Source organism: Crocodylus porosus, unplaced genomic scaffold (genome assembly GCF_001723895.1).
Source record: "Crocodylus porosus isolate Cpor-Errol unplaced genomic scaffold, CroPor_comp1, whole genome shotgun sequence".
NCBI lineage: Eukaryota > Metazoa > Chordata > Crocodylia > Crocodylidae > Crocodylus > Crocodylus porosus.
This window is the reverse complement of record NW_017728943.1, coordinates 96,852,676-96,879,520: the sequence shown is the minus strand read 5'-3', so window position 1 is coordinate 96,879,520 and position 26,845 is coordinate 96,852,676. Positions and strand designations below refer to the sequence as shown.

The following is a 26,845-nucleotide window of genomic DNA, read 5'->3' as shown; positions in this document are numbered from 1 at the left end:
GAATTCTCTCAGTCTCACACTTCCACCTTCCCCCTTCTCCATAAGTTTCTCTGGGCTATTACAAAATTGCAAATCAACAAATTACATACTTCTGCTTTACTTGAATGCAGCTAGTGGTTGGTTTGGAATTTAAATGCTCTGTTACACATTTCTGCCTGGACATTTCTCTTCTCCCACTGATTGGTGTTCAGTGGCACTATCAAGGTTGAATTGAGAAAAGTCCTGAGGTGTGAAGGCCTAAAAACCTCCAATGTCTGGATTTAGAAAGGAAGGCCAGATGCTTAAGAGGGAGTAGAGTGGGGAAGGGGAAGCCAAGAGGAGCTGGCATGTTTCATCTTGCTTTCTTACTTTTCAGACTTTAAAGTGACTTGGGGTATGTATGGAGGTTGTGTGAGGGACACAGCTTAGGGCAGAGGGGGTTGGGTTAGAGGACTAGAAGGTCTTTAAGTTCTGGGAGAAGTTTGAAGGGGCAAGGCTCCCAGCCAGGGGAGGGCTGCCCAATGGACCCAGTCCTAGGTCCTCACTATGACACACTAACAGGGAAGCTTGCTGTTCCTCACATTGCTTCTAAGGAGTCATAGCAGCCAACAAGAAGCAGCAGCAGACAAGCGAAGGGCAGAGAGAAACCTAATGCAATGTTTCCTGTGCTATAACTTGGATGGAAAATAGATGGAAATATTTATTACTGTAAATGGAATTTTATGATATAATAGTTATTGAGGCCCAGAAGGCAGGTTTGACTAAAGTATCGATATGCAGTGCTAAAGCAGTTTTATCCTGTGCTTATTATTAAATTGAAGGGTGCTTTAAATATACTCACTGCTCCACAGGAGTGAAAATAGAGGTGGAGAAGCATAAGACAATCTCTGCCCATTATACCTGATGTGATGTCTATACTAGAAAAAGTAGTACTGCACATGTGCTAAATTGCTGGTATAGGTAGGGCTTGGGTGCTTTTCCTGACCCCATTTCTATGACTTGATAGTAAAATTGCCCTAGCTTCGCTTGTACTACACTCAACAAGTTGATAAGGTCCAGAGTCTAAGCTCTTTACTAACACTGATGAGTTGCTCAATCTGTGATTTGCTGCGTCAATGAGTGTGGAGCTGCGCATGGAATGAGGCACTTCCAGTGTGAGTAAGAGTGGCAGGATCTAGCTGTCTGATTTTTGCCTGGTGATATGACAGTAAGAAAGTCTACACAACAGCTATCTTTATTCATTTGCAAGTAAAGACTTTTTTTTGCAAAAATCTTGTTGATCTAGTAAAATATATCATCTCTACTATGTGTCCTGATTGCCCTTTATTCATAGCATTCTTGGAGATGCACCAATACAGTAAAGCAGTTACATGTCTGCTTATTGTAAATAGAGCCACAGTTTTGAAATTTGGGAAACAAAGCTTACTTCCCCATTCAATGGGTGCATTTGCACAAGAGGTTTACTGTACTGTTGACTAATTAGCTGCACAGTAAACATCTTGGCATCTATACATGAACCCCTATTAGGCTGAATAAACTAATTTACTCCACAAATACAAGTACTATCCTTCTGCAGAGTAAAAAACTCCACAGCAGTGCACATATAAATGCTGGTGGGGCTGGCTGAGGCATGAGGGTGCTTCAGTGCAGGGGCTGCCTGCCCGTTAGCTCCATGGTGGATCACCCTAGTGCCCCAGCCAGCCCCTCTGCAGCATGTTGAACCAGGGGGAACAGCTGTGGGCTGGCAGGGGCATCCTGCCATCTGGGACTGCTCCGACCTGGCTCCATGTGCTGTGAATGAATAAACTCTAGTGCTTATTGCTCTGGAGTTTATTGCTCCTGGGTACACATTTAAACGGTATGCCCAGGAGCAATAAACTCTAACGCAATAAGCTCTGGAGTTTATTCATGTACAAGAATAGCATATGTAGATGCTCCCATTGGTTTCATTTGCTCTTATAAAATTCAGAAGCATAATTTTCACTGGTGTGACTCCACCATTTTGGCACTTTCTCATCTAAACCTGAGGCCCTGTAGTTGCTCTTATAAATTCCACATCTATTTTTCCCTAAGGTAAAAAAGGCTGATCAGAGCAGTCCTGCATCCCTCCTTTTATACCAGTGCATCATCGCTCTCTCACTCTCTCTTTCTCTCAAGAAGAAGGGTGACAGAAGATGGCTCTCAAGCAGAAGTACAACTGGGCAGTTTTGTGCCCTGGGCCATGGCCGTGCATGGAGCACAGCCACCGCTGGGTTGCTGGCAGTGCTGTGGTAGCTGGCAGAGCAGGGGTGACAGCTGCTATTTTTGTGTTGCCACAAGTTGGCCCTTGGGGCTAGAGCCCTGCTTGCCCCCCTCAGTTATATTACTGTACTCCAGCTTTTGCTGCAATGCTCCTGGATTTTGTAGCAATTTGACTTGTGTTGCACTGTAAATGGTATGGTGCTTTTACGCTTTTATGTTAAGCAGTATTTTGCTCCTGGAAACAGTCATATTGAAACTAACAGCACTATTTGTGTAAGTGAATGCTACTCTGTAAGGCTTGAAAAATCTTCAGTCCACCATCAAGAATCACTTCCTTGGTACTGGCAAGGCTGTGATCCTATCTGTTCTCCAGTTGTAAACAGCATCTTCCACAATAAACAGGACAGACAAAACCTGATTTTTTAGTGCAGTAAGTATGCCCTGAAATTTACTGCCCCCATGCCTGCAGTGCCCAAACTGTCAGGCTTTCTTCATACATCCCAGAGCAGCAAAAACAGCCATAATTATTTAATGTATTTCCTTTGAGCCCCAAGAAAAAGGAAATCATGTCAGAAGTCCTGTGGAAGATGTGGCAGCAGACTGTTTAAGATGTCTTGCTACAGCTCCAGACTTGTGCCAAAGGTTGTTCCCAGTTGATCCAGCTGAAAATGGGTACCTGGCTAGAGGCACTTCAATGTGATGCTGGCTATATTACTCCCTTGTGTGGCATTGACTATAGAAGCCACTCTACCTTAGCTACACCAGACCAATGGACTCAGACGGACCATTTTGATTTCACTTGAAGTCCTTTGAGGACTTGTTATAGTAGGTTCCTATAGAATGGAATATAGGGGGTCCTGCCAGACTTTATAGTGCCCCACTTTGATCTACCTTAAAAACATTCGAAGCTGCTGCAGAGATTTTTCTAGCTTTTTCAGGTTTTAAACTGCTTTTGTTTCTGAAGCAAAGCTGCTTTTTCTGGTTCTACCTAACAAGCACCCTTCTCTACAGCTGAGGAGCTTAGTGCGTGAGTCAAGATATTTTCCATGATAAGGCAGCTGTAGATCATGAACAGCTGAAAATAGCAAATATTATTTCAGCTACATTTAAAAAGCATGAAAGAACAAACCTAGTGAAAAGGAACAGAAAAGATCAGTAGACAGGAAAATGGTTCTAAAAGGAACCAACCACAATGGAACATGAAGTATCATTAAAGGTTATTTTAAAAGTACAAAAATAATGTCAATTTGATTTCTATTTTTTTGAAATCTGATTGATTTTGTATTTGAAGTCTATTTCTTTTAGGTCCTTAGCAAAAAAAGTTGAGTTGAAATGGATGCTTACAAACTGCACATATTTAGAAATTATTTTAACCCCTGAATTACTAATGGGGCTTCCCTACCATTTTGGATCATCATGATTTCTTTTCAGTTTTATTTTTTACAGTCAGAAAACTGCTGTGTTAGCTATTGCACTCTAAAATGCCAGCAGTGACAAGATCATGGTAGTTTTAACTCGGATTCGGTTAGACAAGGTCAACACTATAACCTTATATCTAGTTACATTGTGGTTAATAACTACAGTGCCTTGTATCCACTCAGATTGTACAGCAAGATAGCTACTGTGACTTAGCCAGAGAAGACAGGATGCACTTTAGTGTAACATCATCAACCTCTTTCTCACTGAGGCTGCTCTGGCAAAGTAAAAGGGCCCTAACTTGGAATGTAAACATTTATACGCCAAAATTACAGATTTCTATCCCATTACCGGGATTATCTTTTAACACTCCTATGCCCCTGAGTGGGTTAACTGCTTTGTTTTTTTCCCTCCCAGCAGTGCCCCCTCTTTTTCCTACTGTTTATAGTCTAATCATTGCTTTATTTAGAAGATCCACTTTCTATAGGTCCTTCATAATGGCTGATGAAATAAGCAGCTACTTATGAAAGCTTATGCATCTCTGATTCAGTTAGTGCATAAAGTGTAAATCAACCAAGCCGTCTACACACATTTGAGCGATTTAACCCTAACCCAGAGTAGTGTAAAAAGGCCTTTGTGTGAATGAGAAACAGGCTCAGTGTGTCAACTAAAGCTAGGCTATGCTAGGAAGTTGTGCCAGGATAACTATTTTAATTTGGAGTGTAAATATTTACTGGACAAATATATCAATATCACTGTGTTTTGACAGTAAAAGTGGCAACACTACTGGGTGTAACCAAACGTGCAAAAAATATTTTATGAAATCCCTGAGGTGTCATATTACTGGTATAGTTCTTTATTTGCATTTGCTGTACATATAATGCCATTTTTTCTTCCATTTTTGCAGGTTATTTTTAAAGCTAAATCAAAATACTCTCCAGAACTACTTAAATACCGGTAAGAATCATGCAAACCGTTTTTGTAGCAAATAAAATGCCCATGTATTATAAGAATCATTGTATTATCAGTAAACATGTCCTTATAGTCTCCTGTCTACAAATGCTTTATTATTATTAAGGATGGTTTGGATGCCCACTGTGAAATTTAAAAATGGTTGTCACTTCCCCAGATTTAACAGCTGCATTTTTATATATCTGAATATGTTAAAGTGGGGTTACAAAACATGAGCCTGGTGGCCAGTTCTGGTCCACAGGGCCACTCTATATGGCCTGCTGGACTATTGATGTACCCCGGGGGAGTGGCCTGCCCCAGAATCCAGGGCCTGAGGGCCCCAATAGACATAGCAATTGGCAGCAGAAGACTGAGTAAGGGCTAACAGGTCCACTCGCCCTCCAGCTACTTTCCCTGTTTGTGCCGCTGAGGCCCTACCTCTCCAGCTGCTGACCCTTAGTACCGTGCCTTGATGCAAAGCCAGAGTTTCTGCCAATATGTAGTGTGGCCCACAAGCCTCCTCAGGGAGCAGAGGCCAGTATGCTGAGTTCTGTGGAAACAGAAAGTGTGAGCCCCAAACATAACCTCAATGTTATGACTCAAACCAGGAAAGTGGCATAATTTGGAATATGGTTACTTGGTCTGTCCACATCCTTACCATTCAGTAGAGCATGATGTTGTACCAACAACTGAAGTGTTGCTGTTGTGGAGAGCTTGTATCAATTTAGCTCAACAGTTAGTATTCAAGAACAGGAATTTAGGAGCTGTGGGTGCCTATACACAAGCAGCAAGGCTGCTCCAAGGCACCGTAATTACAGTGTGTCAGAGCAGACTCAGTTAATCAAGTCTGCTGAGACATGGTAATTACCATGCTCCAGAGGACTCCAGCATCTCATGTATCCCTGTGCTTAAAAATGGCAGCAGGGGCACTTTAACTAAAGCTCATTCGATGAGCTTTAGTTAAACCATGCCCCCCCCCCCCCACCATTTTTAAATGCAGGGCACGCTAATACACGAGATGCTCCAAGCACTTTAATTAGAGCAGCTCTTGTAGCCACTCTAATTAAAGCATCCCCCATGCCCAGAGCAAGTGTACAAATGCCCTGTCGTGTTTCCTAGAATTGCAGTAAAATGATTGGCTGGAAGGCAAACGGAGCGAACCATACTGGGATTCTTGGCTAAATAGAGTGTGAAACAGGTAGAATGTGAGAAGATGGTTGAATGATAAAAAGAGAGCATCTATGGGAGACAGCAGCTGGTGTAAAAATGTAAACAGAGGTTTAAGAAACGTGTGACAGGCAGCGAGATATGCATAAAACCTGCGGAACAGGAGAAAGCAAGTGAGAAGATGGAGCTAGGGAAGCGAAGACAGCTGTAGAGAGCTTAGCAATGAAAAACAGCGGCTTTGAATTTGGATCATTCACCACTACTGATAGAAACTGCAATGTTTTCTATTACAAAGTGCTTGAAGAGAAATTAGTTTAAACAAAGAGCACTTGTGATATATGAACAGTGTAAACGGAACCAGTGCATCTGCACCCAGCATGTGGTTCGTTGAGAGCCTCCATTCTGCATGGCACGGTAGCTGTCTGAAAGTTTCTAACGCACATACTATCAGTATGTGCTACATCTTTTCATCTTATATTCAAAGCACACAGAACTCATAGGCCTGCTGTACGCAAAGATCTTGTACTTGCAAAACTGTATTGGTTAAAGGTGTGACTTTTTTTCTGATAAACTGGTGCAACTCCTAGTGTGGATGCAGATATATTGGTATAAATCCTTGTACCCATGTAACTTATTCCCCTTCCCATAGACTGATCATTCTACTGGTATAACTACATTATAGTAATATAACTGTGTCTACACTGGAGGCGTTATAGTAGTTATCTGAATTATATTTTTCCTTAGTTTTGAATGTGTAGGGCGCATCCACACATGCAGGCATGTGCGATTGATTGCAGGAACTCAAATAGCGGTAGCACAAATTTGTGCCAGAGATTTGTGCACCAGGACACATGCCTGAACATGTGGTTTGGTGAAGGGCAAATTGTACCACTTGAGGCAAACTGACCACACACACCTTGCTGGGCTTTTTTGACCGCAGCACTCTTTCCTGCCCAGAGCAGGGGTGCTGGACCTGATGAGCTCACAAGGTCCTTTCCAGCCCTAAACTTCTGTGAATCTGTGTGAATGTGTGACACTATCAATCTCCTCCCAGACCTTCAGCCAGGGGGAGCTAGAGACTGGGGCCAGGACCTGTGGTGGCCTCAGTAGTATAACAAGCTGCCTTGAAGAGCAGCTCAGGGCTACTTGCCCTCAGGAGCTCCTGACACCTGGCCAGCTGGTATCTGGGGCACTATCCCTTGTGCCAGCTGGACTGCTGAAGCAGCCCTAACCTACAGTGGCCCCTGTACCCTCTACCCACTGCAGCAGTCTGGTAGTGGGGGCTGCTGCCTGGCTGTGACCTGCTGCCACATGCAACAGCATCTGCCCCCTTGGACTTGTGACCCCATGGCTGCATGCCTGCCAGACCTAGAAGGGGACTGTATGACCACCTGGGCTCTGGTACAGGCACTGCAGCAGAGCCGCCTGCCCCTCTGGGCCAGCTGCCAATGGGCTGTGGCTCCACAGTTGGCCTTCAGGCCACACAGTTGTCCTTCAAGTGCCCCGCTCTGCCATCCGGTCAGCTATCACCCAGAAGTTGTGCTCCTTGCAGTAGTCCACTTTGAACTGTCAAAGCATGTCCTTCTGGCCCCAAATGGCTAGGAGGTCAGCCACCTCATCTGCCCTCCAGCTGGGTCCCTGGTGCTAGGTCCCTAGGCAGGCTCCTCTGCCCGGGTCCTGCCACTTGCCTCACCCTCAGGGATCCTGGTATTCCCTGTTTTAAAATGGCAAATTCTATGATCACAAACCCAAATTCTCTCATTAAAATACCCCAAATCTGCATTCTTCCGCAATTAAAATGAAATGCTACTATATATACAGAGATCAGTTCAGCAATATTTTATTGATATATTTACAAGTTTAAAGCAATTCAGAGGCCTACCAATGCCACTGTCATCACAATAAAATACATTCTAAATGTCTAGACTTTGGCATTTGTTTTTGCTTTTTCTATCACAGAAAAATCAGAGCTGCCTCTGCCTCCTTGGCTCACCAGGATATGGGGTGCTGAGCTGCTCTGCGATGCCAGTGTCCTGCCCCTGCCCTTGCCCCTCACTCCCAACCCACAGCCCCACACTCCCAACCAGTGCCCCTCACTCCCGACCCACAGCCCCTGCCTGCTCCATTAACTCCCCCCCGGCCGCAGCTCCGTCCCAACAGCAGGATGAGTCCAGCTGCAGCTGTACCACCTGCTGCTTTGTGGCCCTGAGCAGTGCCAGCCCTTGCTGTTTTGCTCCCTGTGCCTGTGCCCAATCCCCAGCAATCCCTGTGTCATTCCCGGGAAACCCATGACTGAGTTCAGGGACCAGGCTGGACAAGCCCCTTCCCTTCCAGGCTGGCCTCTTCCTGCACAGGCTGCTCTAGGTGGGCAGGGGTCTCTAAGCCTGGCTCTGGCAGCCTCTCCTATCTGGAGCTCTCCCCGACCCTGACCCCCATTTCTCTCCCTCTCTCACACACACCTCTGCTGCCACCTCCCCTCCTCCCCCCCATCACACCCCCAAGTGCTTCCTGGGACCAGGAGCCCCCACAGGTCAGGGCCCCATGTTCCAGCACCAGTGTGGGCACAGGGCAGGGCTGCAGTGTGGCAGTTGCTCCTGCAGCCACAGCTCCTGCCAGCAGGTCCTGTCTTGTCTGGCAGCTGGGCACACAGGATGTGAGATGTGTGGGAGGGGATGTCAAGTTTGGGGGGGAAGCGGTGTAGGAGTAGGTGTAGAGTTTGTGAGGGTGGTGTGGGGATTGTGCAGGGGTTTGGGGTGGTGTGGGGTTAGTGGGTAGATCATGAGGGAGTTTATGGGTGTGGGGGGCTGTGTGGGGATGAGGGGGAACTACTCAAGAGGGAATGGGTCTCCTGCCTGCCCTTGCACAGTCCACAGCCCCCTGCAGCTGCAGCCGCTGGAGCGCTCATGCCTGTTCCTGGCAGAGACCCCCAGTGGTGTGGGCACACCTCAGACTGGTGGCTGTACATGGGGTCAGCCTGGCCCAGCCCACGCAACCTCGAACAGAACTGGGCTGGCTCCTGCTGTCACCTGTAACTTCTGATACTGCAGGCAGAAGCCATGTGCCCTCAGGCCCAGCCAGGTCCTACCTCCATGTGCCACACATGCTGTCGGGCCAGGCTGGCACCATGTGTAGCTGCTGGTCTGAGGCGGCCCTGTGCTTCTGGGGATGTCTGCCAGGAGTGGGCATGAGTGCCCTGTTGGCTGCTGCTTCTAGAGCAGCAGGGGAAGGGGGCAGGTAAAGAGATGCTTTTTGCCAGGTGCATCTCTTTGGAGAACCCATCCTCCAGTTGCCTCCTAGAGTGTGCCCTTTGCCACTTTTTCCCAGTGTGGTTTTGTTTGTTTTTTTGATCCCAGGATTTTCTGGTATCAAAATTAGTGCCCACACTACAAACATGTAGTGTGGGGAAATTTTTTTTATTCCCAGCATGCCTCTTGCGGCATCTCAAGCTGCTTTGAGACACCGCAACAGGCACATGCTCACTTGTCTGGACGTGGCCGTAATATTTTATAAAGCTACAAGTAACCCAGTTGTGATATACAATAGATAACAACTATGTAAATGGGCAATGGTAAGAGTGAGGAGTGACCCTGGCTTTACATAGGTCAAGAACTTATAGAGCTTCCAGATATTGAAAAAGTCAATTATTCCTTCCCTTCAGAGATCATAAATCTAAAGAAAGCATTCCTTGATGCACTAATAGAATTACTCACCATGGCAAATGGATTGACTGGTAGGTCTGTGCCAGCATAGGCTGATAATAGAACAGCCAAACCAAGCTTAGGATTTTATTATAATCATGGTGCTTGGGCCAACCTCAGTTTGCTATGAGCTAAGACTGAGCTGCAAGGAAGCCTCAGCTAATTTATGGTTTCTGGTGGAAGCCTCACATGAAATGTGATAGTTTGCTATGATTTCCCCTTTAAAGCAGGGAAACCATGGGGCTTTGCCAAACTTGCTCCAAGGTTCCAACCAAAAGTTAATGGATGTTTCCCTTAATGGAAAGAGAAGCAGCAGAAAACATCTGCACATACCTCTTGAAGCATAGCCACAGCAAATCTTGCATAGATCTTTCCACGTGCTATCCAAGCACAGCATTCAGGAAGAGGGGTACAGACAGTAGTATACAAGGAGTGGATTCTAGGTCACAGGATACTTCATTCAATTCAATTGCTGAATAATTCATAAAAGGTCCTGCAATTGTGCATGTGAATGGAAGACAGTCATAGTCATGTTGCTTATGGAATTTCTGCTTTATCTTGCAATCTGAATATAAGTTTAGCCATGGGAATCAGGGGTTGGACTGCACTTATGTGCAGCAGTAGGATGGGGCAACACCTCTATGCTGTCTTCTTACTGTCCAGAGATTTTTAAAATGGCAAATCTGTAGCTGTTATAGTTGCTGGGACTGCTCCACAAACATAAACTAAAAGTAAGGACTACCTGTCTCCAGTGGCAGAACCTGAAACAATAGCTTTGAGCTGTGAGGCCCACTCTATGCATTTATATGTATAATTCAGATGGCCAGTGACAAACTGCTAAAGCAATTAACTATTTCTTTGCTTAAATTAAGAAAGGAGAGGGAAGATCATATTATAAATTGCTGCACAATCTACTTAATATGACTACTCATCTTCGTACCAGGAGCATATTGACTGAGGAATATAGGCAATGTGTAAGTGCTGACATTGGAGGGGGGCACAACTCTGTGTCGTCACCGCAGCTGGGGGACGCAAGTCCATGCCGCCAAGCCCACTGATGTGGGCATTGGGTCTGGCTGTTGGGGCAGAAATCGTGCTGCCACTACGATCCCCACTGCTGCTGGGTCTGGCTCTGGCCAGGCTACAGCCCTGTGCCCCGTGCCCCACTATTGGTGCAGAAATCTGAGGGGCCATGTGCCTTTCCATATTCACCCACCTTCATTCCCAGTGTTTGGAAATATGCCAACACTTTCTTTCTGTCCCTAATTGAGAAGGAGATTTAACAAAGCCCAGTACAACATCTGAGCCACTTCAGGGAGCCAAGATCAAGGTATCAAGCAGGATTTACAAGTCTCACTACAGCATGAGACCCGTGCTGGATGAGTTAGTCTTAGAGACCTGGGACTGCATGATCATGATACCATAAATGGGTTCTCAAGTGGGCCGAGCTTAAAAGACAATCCATACCTCTCTCTTCCAACCTGAGCCCTGATGAGAGTGCTTTTCTAAGCTGAGATAGGAGAGCAGAATACTGCAAGTTACGGGTCATGAAGTGAGCAGTGCGAGGGGAGGAAAAGAGAGAAATATCCATTAAAGCCTCTTGGGAAATTAGCAAAATATAAGACAAAATATTACAATACTAGGACAAGGAGCCTAATTCTTTGCAGCTATCAGTCAGTCTGTGGGACAGGTAGAAGCTGTCAGACCATGATGCCCTTTGACACGATAGCAGAGGCGTGAAGCAGCTGCCTCAGAACATCTTACCCTTATACCTTCTGTCGCCCGTAAACCACACGGATGAAAATGTCCTCTCCTTACAGAGTTATAGTGAGCACTATCTTCCTTCTGAGGGATAATTTCCATCATCTTTGAGGAAGAGATAGTCACTGTTTGATATAACCAGAAAGACTAGGGTTGAATCATACACACAAAGCATATGCACAGAGGATTTTTTTTCTTCAGTTCCCACTGCCCCATAATAAAAGGGTTACACCAGAGATTAGGGGGCAAGCACCCTTTCTTTTCCAGTTACCAACAAAGGGAGGCCTCATTGCTCTTGAAAATGAGCTAACAGCACTCTCAATTTACAGTATGAGTCATAAAATATACGCTTGGGGTAAAGGCTGGTAATATTTTTCACTGCTGTGTAGACTGGTAAACATTTTTTTAAGGTGAACTTTGATTTCCCAAAAGATAACCTGGATGTTTATTACAACCCAAATCCAAATTCAGACTTCCAGCAGACCGGGAGGGTCATGGCTCCATGCCCTTTCCCCATTGACTTTGTTTTGTAAACTTTATCAGATGGAGCTTCAATCAGCTGTGATGATGAAACAACCAAGCAATAAGGCTGGGTCTTATTGCTTATTTATGGAGCCAGCTCTTGGCCTTGGCTCTCCTGTTCCACATGGGAACAAAGCAGCATAAGGAGCCATTTAACTCCTCGGCATATGGTCCCTAGACAACAGGTAACATTACAGGAGGTGGGACAAAGGCAGGGTGGAGCTGAACTACTAGTGAGCTACAACTACCCACGTCTCCCACACAGATGAGGCAGAAAGGGCAGTTGAGTCACATTTCTGCCTCTCCTCTGCTGTTGAGGCAGCACCGGTACATACCGCCATGTTCCTAGTGCACGCCTGCAAGGTGCCAATCCAGGAATGAGTTTTTACATCTTAAATTCTGAACATTCCCTCCAAGAACTTGCAAGTGACTAAGTTCTCTGGGGAAGAGAAAAAGGAGGTGGAAACGAACTGTCAAGTGTTTTTCAGAATATAATGAGTGCTGCCTAATTGGATATAAAATGCATGTGACAAACTAGTAGCCAGGGGTAATCCTCAAGGCAGTGACTAGGTACAAGACCAAGGCCTAGAACTGTCTGCATTATTCAGAGCTGGCTGTTGGTCAGAGGGGTTGGGGGCCAGTTTGCTGTGCAGAGCACAGGCAACTATGTGTTTGTTTTAAATGGGCTTAGAAGGCGCACATGCACTACATTTGTCGCACGCTTTTCTCATGAGTGTGTTAAGACGCTCAGTCTTCCATGTCATTCCTTACAAATAATGCACAGGGGGTTCTTTCCTGTCATAGGGTTAAGAAAGTTGTGAACTGAGCCATAATCATGCTCCAGGTAAGGTGGCCATCATAGAGGACAGTCCGGTTGTCCTCTGTCCTATATTGATACGAAACCAGAGGCCTTTATGTCCTCTTTTGAAGAGACAAATAGAGGACATAAAGGCATTGGGTTTTGTATCAATGCTCCAGGCCATATAGAACATTTATGCAGCTGGTCTCCATCACCTGTGACAGACTTGACGGAGAGACTGCGTCTTCCTTTGTTCTGCACACGGCCTCAGATGCATTGCTGACACTTGCTAAATGATAGTTCTCAAACCCTGTTCTCCTCTCCACAGGTTGCCTCTCTATCTGGTTTCTGTCTTCATCAGTCTCCTCTTCCTCTTGGTGAATCTAACGTGCGCTGTGTTGGTGAGAACGGAGAATTCGGAGAGGAAAGTCATTGTCTCAGTCCGTGTGGCAATTAACGACACGCTGTTTGTGTTGTGTGCCATCTCACTCTCTGTCTGTTTGTATAAGATTTCCAAGATGTCTTTAGCCAACATTTATTTGGAATCCAAGGTAAAGTAGACTTCCAAGTTCATTTCAAGACTACTTTTAGCTCAAATAAACAATTTAGTGGGAAAAGCTTCAGGTTGAGAAGTCTTTGGATTCCCCAGAAGCTAGCAATTTCCATTTCAGTCTTTAATTCCATGTAGTTACCAATGTGCCTTCTGCTCTGTATTAATACTGAAAGACTCCCTAGCACTTTGCCATAAGAATAGGAGTTTGAAGGAGCTGACATTGGTGGACTTTCTCCCAGATGTTTGTCAGCTGATTCCTGCCTCCACTTCAGAAAAAGATACATTTCAGTACTGCTATAGGTAGCTAGCTTGGCTTTGGGGGCCTTCATCCAAACAAATTATTATTTTAAGTCTTTAAGGTAATGGCATACGTGTAAAAATAAATAGTAATGTATGAATGTCATTTCATAAACGAGCATGCCTCTCTATTGGTAACTGAGAATTAGTCTTAAATACATAAACTTTATAAACAGAACCCAGAAGAAACAGATTCTTTTTCAATATTCTGCGGTATATACATGCATATATTTTAAATACTTCAGTATGTTAACAATTTGGAAATATGTTAAAGTAAAAAATGCCCTAGCTGATGTAACTCCAAAGTCAGCAGGTATTTTACACAAAAGTCAATGTAGGGTTTTGTGCCTTATTTATAAATAATGAAAGAATATGTTTCCCAAGATTTCTGAGCTTTCTGCTTTGCATTAAATGTAAGTCTTAAAACGACTGAAGCATAATAAAATGACTAGTAAAATGATATCCTTCTCATCATAAGAAGACTGTAACATTTGAAAACTCAATTATTGACAAAAAATCCTAGAAGAAAAGTATTCCCTTTATTTCTCTATTTTTCCATTTAATGAAATCCAGCCACACTGCATCAGCTGAAAGCTAGTTACTGATTGGTAGACTTAAAAATGCAGCGTTGATTTTACTCCCTGGCCTCCCCCAACCTTCCTACCCCAGGACTCTGTCATTTGGTGATCAAAAGGCATTATTTTTATTAGTAACTGAGTTTATCTATTTCACATAAATGGCAAAACTATAAGATTCTGTAATGAAGAACTGTTTACCATGTGGGGGCTCTGGTAGGATCTTCTATTCCATTTCTTCCCCCTGATGCTATGCTGATCTATTTTACTTCAGACCACTATGAGCAGAGAACGGCTCCCCTGAATTGATAAAACAGAACATGCACACAAGTGTCTTGTTTCATGGGACACTTACTGTGTGTTAAATCCATGCAGTATTCACATTAGAACATTTTTCTGACCAGTTGATAGTAATTTTTACAATGGTGCTGGGACCAACAATCAGCTCCCCTCCCTGACCCCGGGACTGCAGGCACACAGCTTTTGACTTAATCCTGAAGGAACCTGACAAGTAAAAGATCCGGGATCCTTCCTTCTGACATGTGTGGCTTTCTTCTTCTCAGCTGGAGACTTGGCATAGCAAAGGGGTCCCTGGATGATGTCACGGCTGGGTGAGGATCACAGATTGCTCCCATTATTTTTGTGGACCAATCTGGCAATAGCTGAACACACTTTATTTATTGCAATCTGGAGATACTCCTCATGTGAAAAGTCGTAACTTAGATATTATATGAGTGCACTTTGCACCTGTTTTACTGCTTGAACACGTTTTCTCGCATTGTAAGTGTATTTAACACCTGCCAAGTGTAGTGTGAGACATGGCTCTTGTTTATACTTTGAATGTAGAGATAGTAATGAATTACTGCTTCTTTTCTTATTGAACTCCAATGGGAGTTTTGCTAATGTTGCAATGAAAATTGGGAAATCTGCCCATAAGGCAGAAAACCCATGCATAAGACAGAGTCCCACTCTATGGAGGGTCTTTGCAGGAACGAAGCTGAGCATACATGACTAGAAGCCCTGTCACTTTGTCGGGGGTTGGGGGGACAGGGCATCTCTTCATTATTTTGATGCAGACATGTAAAGAGCTACTGCAAATTTTAATAGACTGTGTGGGAGAAAGAAATCCTCCTACCTTATTTCTCCCTTCCCCATCCTGTATCTTTCTAGCCTCTGTCCTATGTGGTAGGTTGGAACATGACCAAGAGGATTTGGCCCACAGGGAACAAAGGACATTTTTATTTGTTTAGCTAGAAGTTATCAAAGACGCATCACATTTAAATATTGTGTTGCACCAGCCCCTCCCCCCATGTCAAAAGAAATTTAAAAAAAGACTGTAGCAGCCTGAAGAAACCCACATGGAAAATACCAGACCCCTTCTGCTTCTTGAAAGCAGAGAACTGAGTAAGGATATGCTTACAGCAGCTCCCATCAGCAGCCTTCCTCTCCATTTCCATGACAACATAGTAGATTTGCCAACATGGAGCGAGAAGGGAGAAGTGTCTAATATATCTGTTTCCTCTGTATAGCATTTCCCATTTGCTAGCAAAACCACAGTTTTCACTGCCACATATTGTATTTCTGGTTTCAGTTCCCTTACATGCACAAGTCTCCAAGCTCAGAAAACTACAAACACAGGTCAGGCCTGCCAACATATTAAGCTCCTGTTCAAAGTGGCATTTCTGGTACTATCTTCAGCATTTTAAATCAGGCTGGTCAATTAGGTAGAACTACACTGTTGTACCCATACCTCCAGGAAGCATTGATTGATGAGCTTAACATGTCATCTGAGACAAAGTCTTTAGTCATCTGGTTATTTTTTTAAACATGTTTATAGAATACCCTAGCTGAGAGGATGTGCCAGGATGCCTGTCAGTCAGAAGAAATGATGGTTGAAGGGGGATGATGCCTATATATTCTCTCAAGAACAGTTTTTCTTCCAGTGTTAATGGTAGACAATGTTAAATACGTATACAATGTATTTAATGTGTTCAGCTTTTATAACATGGATGAAAAAAGAAAAGATCAGTTAAGGTTTGCTTTTCCCCTCTCCAACACTCAGCTGACTGCCAGTTTTTGTCCTCACAGTTACTCATGGCCTTCTCATAGCTTACACAAAAGAGGAAGGTGAGCTGGGAATAGCAAATGAGAACTAAAGTGTCTAGCAAGTGTTGAAGTAACCCAAACACCCCAGTCAGGCAGGCCAGACACTGAGGAGACTATGACTCCAGGTGCCTGGAACAACTGCAAAGCAGAGCACACCTGAAGAAAAATCAGCAGTCAGACCACAATTTCCACCTATCTTAAAGGAGGGGGAAAGGATCACTATCCCATGGACATGACAGTAAGCAGCATAATATCAGTACAGTTAAACAACTGCATGCAACTTCGCATGGTAACGCAGCCCACCATAGCAATAGTTGTCTTCACTTTTTGTACAGCCTTCCCTGGAAAGGCTCCCTTCTGACAGCTGGGTTATGAAGAGGTTGAAGCCCCTGCCCAATGTTTTGCAACTGGTCAGTGGCAAATTTGAGAGGGGAAGCCAAATCAGACAAGTCCCAGGACCATGCCCTAGACCACGGGTCAGCAAAATTTGGGGGGAAGAGTGCCAAAAACACCTGCAACCTTGACTTGTAAGATGTTGGCGTGCCAGAGTTGGATGACAGGGAAGCCATGAGGGGCTCAATCCTTGTTGTGGCAGCACAGCCCTGGCCACTTCCCCACTCTGTGCCCCAAGGAGTGTGTGCCAAGCAAAATGCCTTTGTGTGCCGCATTTTGGCACTTGTGTTGGGCTGTTGCCTACCCCTGCCCTTGGCTATTTCATGCTGCCTGCCCATGTGCAGAAAAAGTAATAGAGCTGGTGTATAGTTGGTCTCAGCTATTAAAGGTCTCACCTTCCTTTAAATTTTGTGGTAATTACAAGGGAGAAAAGGCCTTTACACAGAAAATAAATATGTAGAGAAAGGTTTTGTGTTTTGTGGGACGGTTCTGGAGCATGACAGCATGGTGAAATAAGACAATAATTAAATAACTGTCTCCATGTTGTTCCATACCTTTGATCCTACTACCAGTGCCCCCTAGAGAACTTGGAATTATGCTTTTTGTCCAAGGAGGCTCTTTCATTTCCCCTACCCGGGGCAGATCCAGAAGGGGTGCAGTGGCACGGCTGCACCCCCCTTTCAGATTGGTATGTGCTGCTGGAGCCTCTGGGGACTTTAAAGAAGTCCCCAAAGCAGAAGAGAATCTCACCTCTTCCCCCACCCTATCCCGCCCCCGTCCCCTCCAGGCTCACAGTCATGTCCCTTTCACTTCCCTTCTTCCTTTCTCCACTGTCCTGGAGATGGGGGAGAGCTGCTGCTGCCCACTTCAGCTGAGCTGTGCGGGGGCTGATGTCACTTAGGACAGTGACTGGGGCTGCAACTTCCCACGCCTGCTCCTGGCAGTGTGAGGGAACCCAGCCCCTCCCCATTGCTGGTGCTGTTGATCCCAGATAAGTCCAGTCCCCACACAGCCTGGCAGGAGCAGGCAGGAGTAGCTTTGAAGCATCCCACTGCTGGGATAGCAGGAAAAATAGCAACTGGAGGAGGGAGGCAGAAGAGGAAGGGAGGGAACATGCCTCTGAACACAGAGAGGAAGGGAGTTTGCTTAGCCTCTTTGAGAACTTTAAAACATCCCCAGAGGCTCCTTCAGGGTGGTTCCCCTCCTCTCCCAACATGTGGGTTGGGAGGTGGAGGCTGGGAAGAGGGGCACAGCCACCCCTGCCATATGAGTGGCTGGTCCCAACTCCCTCCCTCCCCCCCCCAGCCCTTGCCAAATTCTGGATCTGCCCCTGCACCTACCACCTCATGTAAGAGGTCCTGTGATGAGAACAGCAGATCTCCAGTTCTCTTATGCTTTGGACCCATTTATAGTACTATACATTTCTGCTAAAGGAAGGAGGATGGTAGGAGGTGTCCCATGGGATGGAAATGAAGCATTTCACTTGCCCTAAAGGGCTGAATTATATTGCTTCTACTGATCCACACCACTCAGTCTTAATTCTTTTTTCTTCATTTGCCACCAGGCCAACCATCAACTTTTGAGCCTTTTCCTTTCCATAGTGCCCTGGTGTGAATGTTTGCTTCATTTTCAGGGCTAGGGACAGACATTCAAAAAAGCCTGAGTCCGAATTGAATCAATCTTTGCAGGTTAGTGTAACTTGCCTAGATTGAATAAGTTTGCAACTGCACAGACATTCTCTCTGGACTGAACAGGGGAAACCTGCTTGAGCAGCAAGCAACAAAGTGGGAGGTGGGGGGACAGGGGGAAGCCAGGCAGCCCCTTCTGTGCCTGCAGTCTCTGCTAGAGCTCTGACTAGGGGGCAGAGGGGCAGGGCCAGCCCTGCTCTTTGGAGCACAGCACAGCCCAGGGCTGCAAAGCATCTGGGATGCTAGGGGACTCTGGTTTAACTCAAACCAGGAAGGGGTCTGGGACAGACATTGCATAAACTGGTTTGACCCAAATCAGTTAAGTCTGATACTACATTCAGCCAGGTTTATCTTAAATCAGTTTCAGCCATTTTGAAATGGTTGTATGTGCACTGAACTTACGTTCTGTTACAGGTTTAAACCAGTTTATGTGTAATGTCTCTCCCTAGCCTAGAAGAGCACTGAAAAATTCTCCAAACCTTAGTCCTGCCTCATAGGCTCATTAATCACCTCCTGTCTCAAATTAAGAACAAAAAGGCAGCAGAGAGGCTCATAGGCCCTTGAGTCCAGTCCCCTGCATTCACAAACAGTAATTTTTGTCCAAACCGTAAAAATTGTCCTCTTACACATCATGGCCACAATGCACTTCATGGAAACAAAACTGAAAACATTTTACAGTATTCTACAACTATCAAGCAGGAGAGACAAGGGCACTCCAGTGCCAGCCACAGTAGTGGCAAAGACATTACTATATTCACATCTGCTTAGATAACTCCAGGAAGAGGACTAGGCTTTGCACTGGAGAGGAAAGCAAAACTAATTCTTATTTCTACAGGCACTGAATCTGTCTCTGTGCTGGGTTTCTGAGGGTTCAGAACACAGCAGTTAGGTTACTCTCTCATTTCTGTAAGTGGGTCATGCCATCTCCTTTCTCTGAGTATTTCCAAGCCTCTCCTGATTCCCAAAAACATTCCATGACCTAATTCCAACCTCCTGATGCCAAATCTACTTACTGCCCCCATGCTCACTCTACTTTTCCAGTCCTCTCTCCCACTTTACCCACCTCCCTGAGGCTGTATTGTTGACCCTAAACCAGAATGTAGGCCAGTCTGCAGGGCAGGATGTGCCGCACTTATAAAATGTGCTTGATCCAAATCTGTTACTAGGTATTCTGTACTTACTAATCAATTCAATATCTGATACAGGATGTTCTCCCTCTGATGTGGTCTTCCTGGCTATATAAGGATGGACTGGGTGATCTAGCAAATAGCTTTTCTTTCCTATCTCTAATCCTGAGGATGCTACTTGTTTTAGATTAGCACTTTTTGCAGCTGTAGGCAGAGTAACTGACCCTTTCCTCTAGTGTCTGGAAGTACCTCCCTCACATGGTAAGCCACTTACATTAAAAATTGCAGATTAAACCCCCCAAAAAGCAGAGACTCCCAAAGACCATACAGACTGATCATCTTGCCAATATCAGACACATCAATGTTAAAACATATTTCACTTTCTCTTCTAGGGTTCATCTGTATGTCAAGTGACAAGTATAGGAGTGACCGTTATACTGCTTTATACCTCGCGAGCCTGTTACAACCTTTTCATCTTATCTTTTTCTCAAACCAAGAAAGTCCATTCTTTTGATTATGACTGGTACAACGTATCAGATCAGGCAAGTATGAAGATTACAGCTAAGAAGGAAAACCAATTTTGCATGCTGATTAACTCCCGATAAGAAGCACCTGTTGCACAATTAGTAATGCGAAAAATTCTTTCAATTCGTTTTTAGAATTCAATGCTCTAAGTTTCTTCTGTCCCAGAAACAGGAACCACAATCATAAAACTATAGAGAAAAAATAATTTATTTACAGGAGAAAAAGCAGTCAAAAAACCACCAATCCACCTGCTTCCTCCACCTCCCCCTCCTAGTTCAGGCTGGGCAAATCCCAGGCATGAGCTCTCTCCCACTCCCTCATTCTCCTTCCTTCTTCAGACAGCACCAGAGGTGGGGTGGGATGGGACTGGGCTGGGACTAACAGAAGTTACCTATGGGGTTCTGCTTTGGAGCACCTTCATTTGAACCCTCATTGGATGACAGTTAATTTGTCGTGCAATCAGCCTCTTTCAAAGCACTCTGTAGCCACGCACTTCTGTCATGACCCAGCTGTAGAGTGCTTTCAGGGGACTGATTGCACAATAAATGTCACTTCTCTCAGTGCCCATTGTTTACATCACTTAAAGGTGAAGAGGGTAACATTGAGGTTCCAGTGGATCTTTATCTATAAGGGTTGGCCTAAAAGTGAGGGCAACACAATTCAGTGGGTAGCCCTATATCCAAGCTGCTTTCCTGTTTGTTATGCTTCTTCTCAGCTGCCACAAGGACAGGAAGGCACTCACCTACATAAAGGCCTATTGCTTCTGCCTTCCAGAGGCCTGGACCATTGCAGTACATGCTGCCTGCTACCGAAGTCCACTTGCAAGAGTGCATTACCTTCTCTGATAGTATCAGAATAGCCTGTGCCTTTAACTCTGGTGGTCCTTGCATTAGTTCCCAATGTGTCAGCCAAGAGGGCAGCTATCATGCTACCATAAGACACTTGTAAAGCCTCTGGTGTTTTAGGAACTCAGAACTTATTAATAACCAGGCTAAATATTAAATAATGGCTAGTTGTATTGGGTATATTACCTCTTGGATGACCAGTTACAGCTGTCTTAAAGAGCTCTGAGGTGGGACACCCAAAAACCAGTTATTTCTGAAAGTTTAGGTCATCCTGTGCATTATGGTCCTGTCCAGGGAACCCAGTTGAAGTCAATCCCTGCTTTTCTGAGGTGCTGTACACACAATCCCATCTCAAGGACTGTACTGAACAGCAGCAGGAAGACTGGGAAGGAATTCAAAGATAACACAACAATTGCTTAGACTAACAGTGTGCACAGTTTGGTAATGTCAGATCTTTTAAATTTAAAAGCTGAAGAGTCAGCTGTGCCCCCAGAAGTGCTGTGCGCTGCTTGGCCCCCTACACTTTTCATCAACTACAAGAAATGACAAAGTTAGTTTCTCATTTTCTAATGCAGCTGTGTCACTTTCCCAGCAGTCTCAAAGCTTGGCAGGCAGCCACTGTGCTCAGGTCTTGGGTGGGGAGGGGTGAGAGGGGAAAGTCTTGGTGACAGCCTTGGGTGCAGAGGAGAGAAAGGGGAAATCAAGGAAGATAATCATGAAAAGGAAAAACAAAAAAGAGGCAAGTGAAAACTGTTCAACAAAATGCAGAGTTTGTTTCTTTCCAAATGGGTTATAATGTTTAAGTACTGATAGCCAGGCTAAGTTGGTGCTTTTCTTTTTTAGGAAAAGCTAACTGTTTACATACAGTTCACCATTAGCAAGCTCTGTCTTGTCATGGGTTCTAAGAGTCTGTAACCTAACTTACATTCTCATTTCTAATCACAAGTCCTCTCTGACTTTTCAACAGGCAGATCTTAAGTGTCAGCTGGGAGATGCTGGGTATGTCGTATTTGGAGTGATCCTTTTTGTCTGGGAGCTGCTGCCCACTTCTTTAGTTGTGTATTTTTTCCGTGTTCGAAATCCTACAAAAGACCTTGTAAGTAAAACCAGTTTGCACCTTTTGTAGGTACAACTTTTTGTGTCCAATTTTATAGTTAGCTTTTACTGCTCCGCATTTTTATTTCTCATTTTCTAACTCTTCTCACTAAAAATAAAACAAATGGTCTTGAACATCTAGCCTTACCACTTCCTCTTAAACAAGTCTTTGCCTTATGGGAGATTAGATAGCAAAGGAGTGTGGGCACAGATTACGGACCCTTTCTGCAACGTTAATGCAAAACCTGCTCAGTGGCATATATGAAACGGGTTTGATGGTCTCAGCCTAATTCCCCTTGAAAAAGTTAGCAAATCTCAAAAAGCCACCACTACGCTTGGTGCTAGCTGACATCTTTGATTGCATATTAAGTAACATGTAAATGTCCATAAAATGAAATGATTGAGGATTATAAGAATACCTTGAATTTAAGGAGAGTGCCTTAAATATTTTCTGCTGCCTGAAGATCTCTCTCCATGTTGATTTAGGATATGTCAATATGTAGGGAAATAATTTTCACTACCATTAGTTGGTATAGTTCCCATCCTATAAAAAAGAAGGGTTTAATCTCCAAGACTACTAATTTTTTTTTTAAATTAACAATCCTAACAGGTTAATTAAGTCCCTTTTATCAGGCTATAAATTTAAGAGACAATGATACAACCAAGCTGAACAAAGAAGTACTAAGTCTCTGTGCACTTTAACTCTAGAAGGATTTTTCATTCAGTCACTGGCTTTCTCCTAGAAAATTGTCCTGGCCCTGTTCCTTAGAGTTAGCTGTGTTAGATCTCAATAATCCTGGACTTTGCACTGCAAAGGAATTAGCATTGCACAAAAAATGCACTGATTAGTAGGTGGAGCCAGTGGTGCTGTTCTTTTAATGTTAAGATATTAATTGAAGCTTATTTTATTTATTGGTAGAGGGAAAGATATTTTTGTTTCACTCCTACATTTAGGATTATATGAAAAAGATTCACAAAAGCCCTCTGGTTCAGATACGAGGGAGTACATGTTCTTCATACATGGCAATGCAGGGTCTGACCTGTGAGCCCACTACTCACAGGAAATCATACTGAAGTTAAACATTACACAAGATGGACTATATACTCTTAATAAAGATCAGAAGAACACCATAGCAGCCAACACATTAGCTACCCTTCTAAAGGCTTGTCTAAATAATGCTGGTCCTACCACTTGAGAAGTTTGCTAAGGGTGGAGCTAGGATGAGCTAGTTAATTCTTATTTGGACAAGCCTGTGGCTTCAGCTTATTTTGTTTTGCAGTTCAACATTTAACTAGATGCCACAGTTTTGTTTTGGGTAGGAAAAAAAACCAGACTGTGCTGATGGATGTACTCTTGAGCAGAAAACCAAAAAAAAGCAAGTGCGTTAAAACAGACAGGCTCATTAAAGCTAAACCTATAAATTCTCAATATCAAAGTCAACAAAAGTCTTATTCCCAGATTCTTCCGCAGAACAACAATATGAGCTTTCACGCACATTTGTCACAAGAGGGGGAGATGTAGTTAGCTGTGTTAGTCTGAAGAAGGAGTCCAAAGATTCCCATAGCATTGTATTCTAATATATAACTACATATTGCAGTTGCTCACCTTCTAGAAAGAGAAATTACAAGCTAGATGATTATCTGCTAAGGGTGAAGTTAAAACCAAATGTGTCTGTTAATCTGAGTTGTTTTCTAGATCCTCCAAACTTAGTGAAATACCAACTTGTTGTTCTGCTTTTCAGATTTAACAAAGCCTTTAATTAAGTAGAAATATCCTAGAGAGATTTGTTATGTTTTGCTTCTCCCCACATGTTGCTCTCCAAAATGGAACACTAGAAAATGCTGGTTTTGGGCAGTGTCAGGCTTTGTTCAAAAATAAATGTTGTGAGTTCAGTTTTGTCAGGGCACAGCTCTTGATTTGCTGTCTACATTGTTAATTGCCAATGGACAGTAAGTACAGTACTCCTTCCTCAACATTCAAAGGACCACCAACAAGCAAATGCTCAGGAACTAAGTGATGGGGCTACTGCTGTTACTGACTAAGGGTTTCTTCCCCCAGACAAACCCTGGAATGGTCCCAAGCCATGGATTCAGCCCAAGATCCTACTTCTTTGACAACCCTCGCAGATATGACAGTGATGATGATCTGGCCTGGCACATTTCACCACAAGGCGTACAGAGCAGGTGAGGAGAAGAGTGAACAGTTCAATTTTTGCTGTGGATATGGCTAGAGAAGGAAGGGATTGTTATCTGTCAGGCTATTGTAAAACATTATACTCATTTTATTGTAATGTTCTCAACCAACTCATGATACTATCTGGAGGCCTTTGGAAAGGAGAGGGTACTGTCAGGGACAAACTCAAGTGAGTATGTGCACATAGGGCTACAGGAAAAGAGCACCAAAATGGCTGTATAGAAACACTGCGAGAACAGAATGAAGTTATTTTTAAGTTCATAAAAACCATTACATTGTAAAGGAGCATGCCAGCCTCCTAGAAGGCAGGACCTAAATCTCTCCTTTCAGTTTTGAGCTTGACCATTTAAGGACAGAAAATATAAAGCTTGCACTTTATGTGCCATTAAGGATTTAAGCCTGAGAGCAAGATACATTGGGATAGGAAGCAACAAAGAAACAAAGGTAAATCACTATTTGTTGTGGTGGGATGAAATGTGAAAAGGGGGGCTTTGAGTACTGACTGTTCTGGTGGCATGGAGCCTTGAGGAGTGGAGTGCCAGGGTAAGTGGTGCTTGAGAGTTTATTAAATCAGACCCAGGAAGATAGCCTGTATTGTGATACTTCAGCTCCCCACCAAATTGACTACATGAGGCAGGGGAAAGAAACAGGAGCACCTAAATTCTGGAGAGAAAAATAACTTCCTCATAGCCAGCTTTGTGTACTATGTGTGCAACTGAAGCAGATCATCACATACTAACCAGGGATGCCACCTCAGACAAAACAAGGTCAAATGCAATAACCTTCCCACTTGGATCACTTGTACCAGTCTGTTGCAAAGCATTTTTGTCACAAAGAAAAAGGCTACTCCCCACAGTAACAGAAGATCATAAATAATCTTGCCCAAGTAGATTGCTGGTTGGCTTTAGTGCTGCTGACCTTTGAAAATCTAGCCCTGAATATCTGGGACTAAATTTACCAGACGAACAGTGAGGCTTAAACTGATTCAATTGCTTTCACTAGATTCAAAGACGCTTATAACCAGAATGGAGTAGAAGAGAGAGCCTAAACCACTTAAGTGGCATTAGCTTTACCACGGTTTTGAAAAGTTGCACAGGTCTGATTTCCTAAATGTTCAAATCATATTTGAATCAAAGGTCAAACCCCTTGAGCTATTTAGCTTATGGCATTTATTTTCCCTGGGTTCAGAGGTTCTAAGAAAAATGATCAGAAGATTGTGATCAGATTCACATGAAAAGTTAGACACCACTACTCTTGTTGTAAATGTAGATGAAGAGGTAAAAGAGGGTTTCCCGCATATAATTTATCACAAAAGAAGACTCATTCATTAAAACCTGGAGTCCATTTGCAGATATAGCTATAATTAAAAGCAGTGGGTCTAATTCCTAGGGGACATAAATTGATCTAGGGCCATCTAGTCAGCCATCAATTTCTGTATGGAGTTATAATTGTTTCACCCCCTGCTAAAGACATCAGGCCATATTTTTATAGGTGTAAACATACAATTCAGAGGTTGTGTCTACATGTTCATTCATGCTCCATAATTACGGTGCATTAAGTTTAGTAGCTGTAATAACAGGTACTAACTTGATGCGCCATAATCAGCACTACTGAGCATTAGTGAAGATGTATGCTTTTTGTGTGACATTTAATGTGCATTGGATTAAAGGTACTATGGCACATTAGCACGGTTTTGGCCAGCTGCGCTAATGCACAGTAGAATTAGTTCAATGTGCAATAAGCATCTCATGCATATGCGACCAAAGAGACACATCTTGTATTGCTGGCAAAATACAGGTTCCTGTGCATTTGATACTCATTAATAAGTAGTCCCTTACCAATAAATAAATAAATAAAATCTGAGGAACAAGAACAAATTTTAAATGAAGGCTCAGTTGGTAACCAGTTCTCCCCATCAATCCAGATCCAGTACTTGTAATTCATTTTTTCCAGTTAACACATGGTTGAATAGTATGAATACAGCAGTTTTTTCCTTACCGCAGCCATTGATTTGCTAATCCTGTCTGTCTACAGTTATCACACTCTAGAGTACAGCAACTGTATGTTAGTTTGACACATGCTGACTTGTACAATAGCAGACTTGAAGATCAGACACACAGTATAGTCTAAGAAGCCCTACTTCAGAAAAGTGGGAAGAAGAAAAAGAACCAACCATAATGGTCATAGAGATAGGGAATGCCAGCCAGAGAAAAAGGCAAGTGCCTAAAACTGCCTATAGCCTGGCAGCCTGGGAGAGTTACCAACCAAGCACAAACTACCCTGGGCATTGACACAAGATATATTTAGTACCAACAGTGCTATATGGTTCCAAATTGAAGTGGAATAGGATTGCAGACAGGCAAAGAATACCAATTTTCTAGGATATAGCAATTATTATCTAGTACAGGCACACTGATAAAGATAGAACTGGCCGGTACCGATGGCTGATTATTAGCCAGTCATATCAGCTGATACCAATCTGATAGCCAACGCAGCCTGGCAGCTTGGAGAGCAGTGTGCAGCCAATAAGTCTGGGGAGGGGAGGGGAATGGACATGGGGGATGGGCTGGCTGCTGCAGGTTAGGGGCCAGGGCCTGTGCCTCCCTCTTCCTGGCAAGGGGGCTGAGCCAGGGCTGTGCTTGGGGTGGGCAAGGGCAAGGCGGGAGGCAGAGGTGCTGGGATGGGGGAGGGTTATGGCAAATTTTGACATGGCTGCAGCCCACCCCATAGTTCTGCCCTCACTGTACTGCCACCCACCCCACCTCACCCACTCCTCGTGCAGCCCCGGCCTAGCTGCCCATACCAGAAAGAGACTGGTTCAGCCCCTGGTCTCGAACCCACAGCAGGCAGCCTGCCCTCCCCCAGACACAAATCTGGGAGGCACATGGGGGTGTGCACAGCAACAGGGAACTG

General features: G+C 44.1%; 1 protein-coding gene across 1 annotated transcript in view; it reads left to right on the top strand.

Annotated features, from left to right (window-relative positions):
- Positions 1-26,845, top strand: part of GPR137B (G protein-coupled receptor 137B) — a 34,032-nt gene that overhangs the window by 5,337 nt on the left and 1,850 nt on the right. Inside the window, exons 2-6 of the mRNA XM_019549830.1 lie at positions 4,544-4,593; positions 12,863-13,085; positions 19,666-19,815; positions 21,611-21,739; positions 23,798-23,922. Of these exons, the coding sequence (XP_019405375.1) occupies positions 4,544-4,593; positions 12,863-13,085; positions 19,666-19,815; positions 21,611-21,739; positions 23,798-23,922 (677 nt within the window). The remainder of the gene's footprint in view (positions 1-4,543; positions 4,594-12,862; positions 13,086-19,665; positions 19,816-21,610; positions 21,740-23,797; positions 23,923-26,845) is intronic.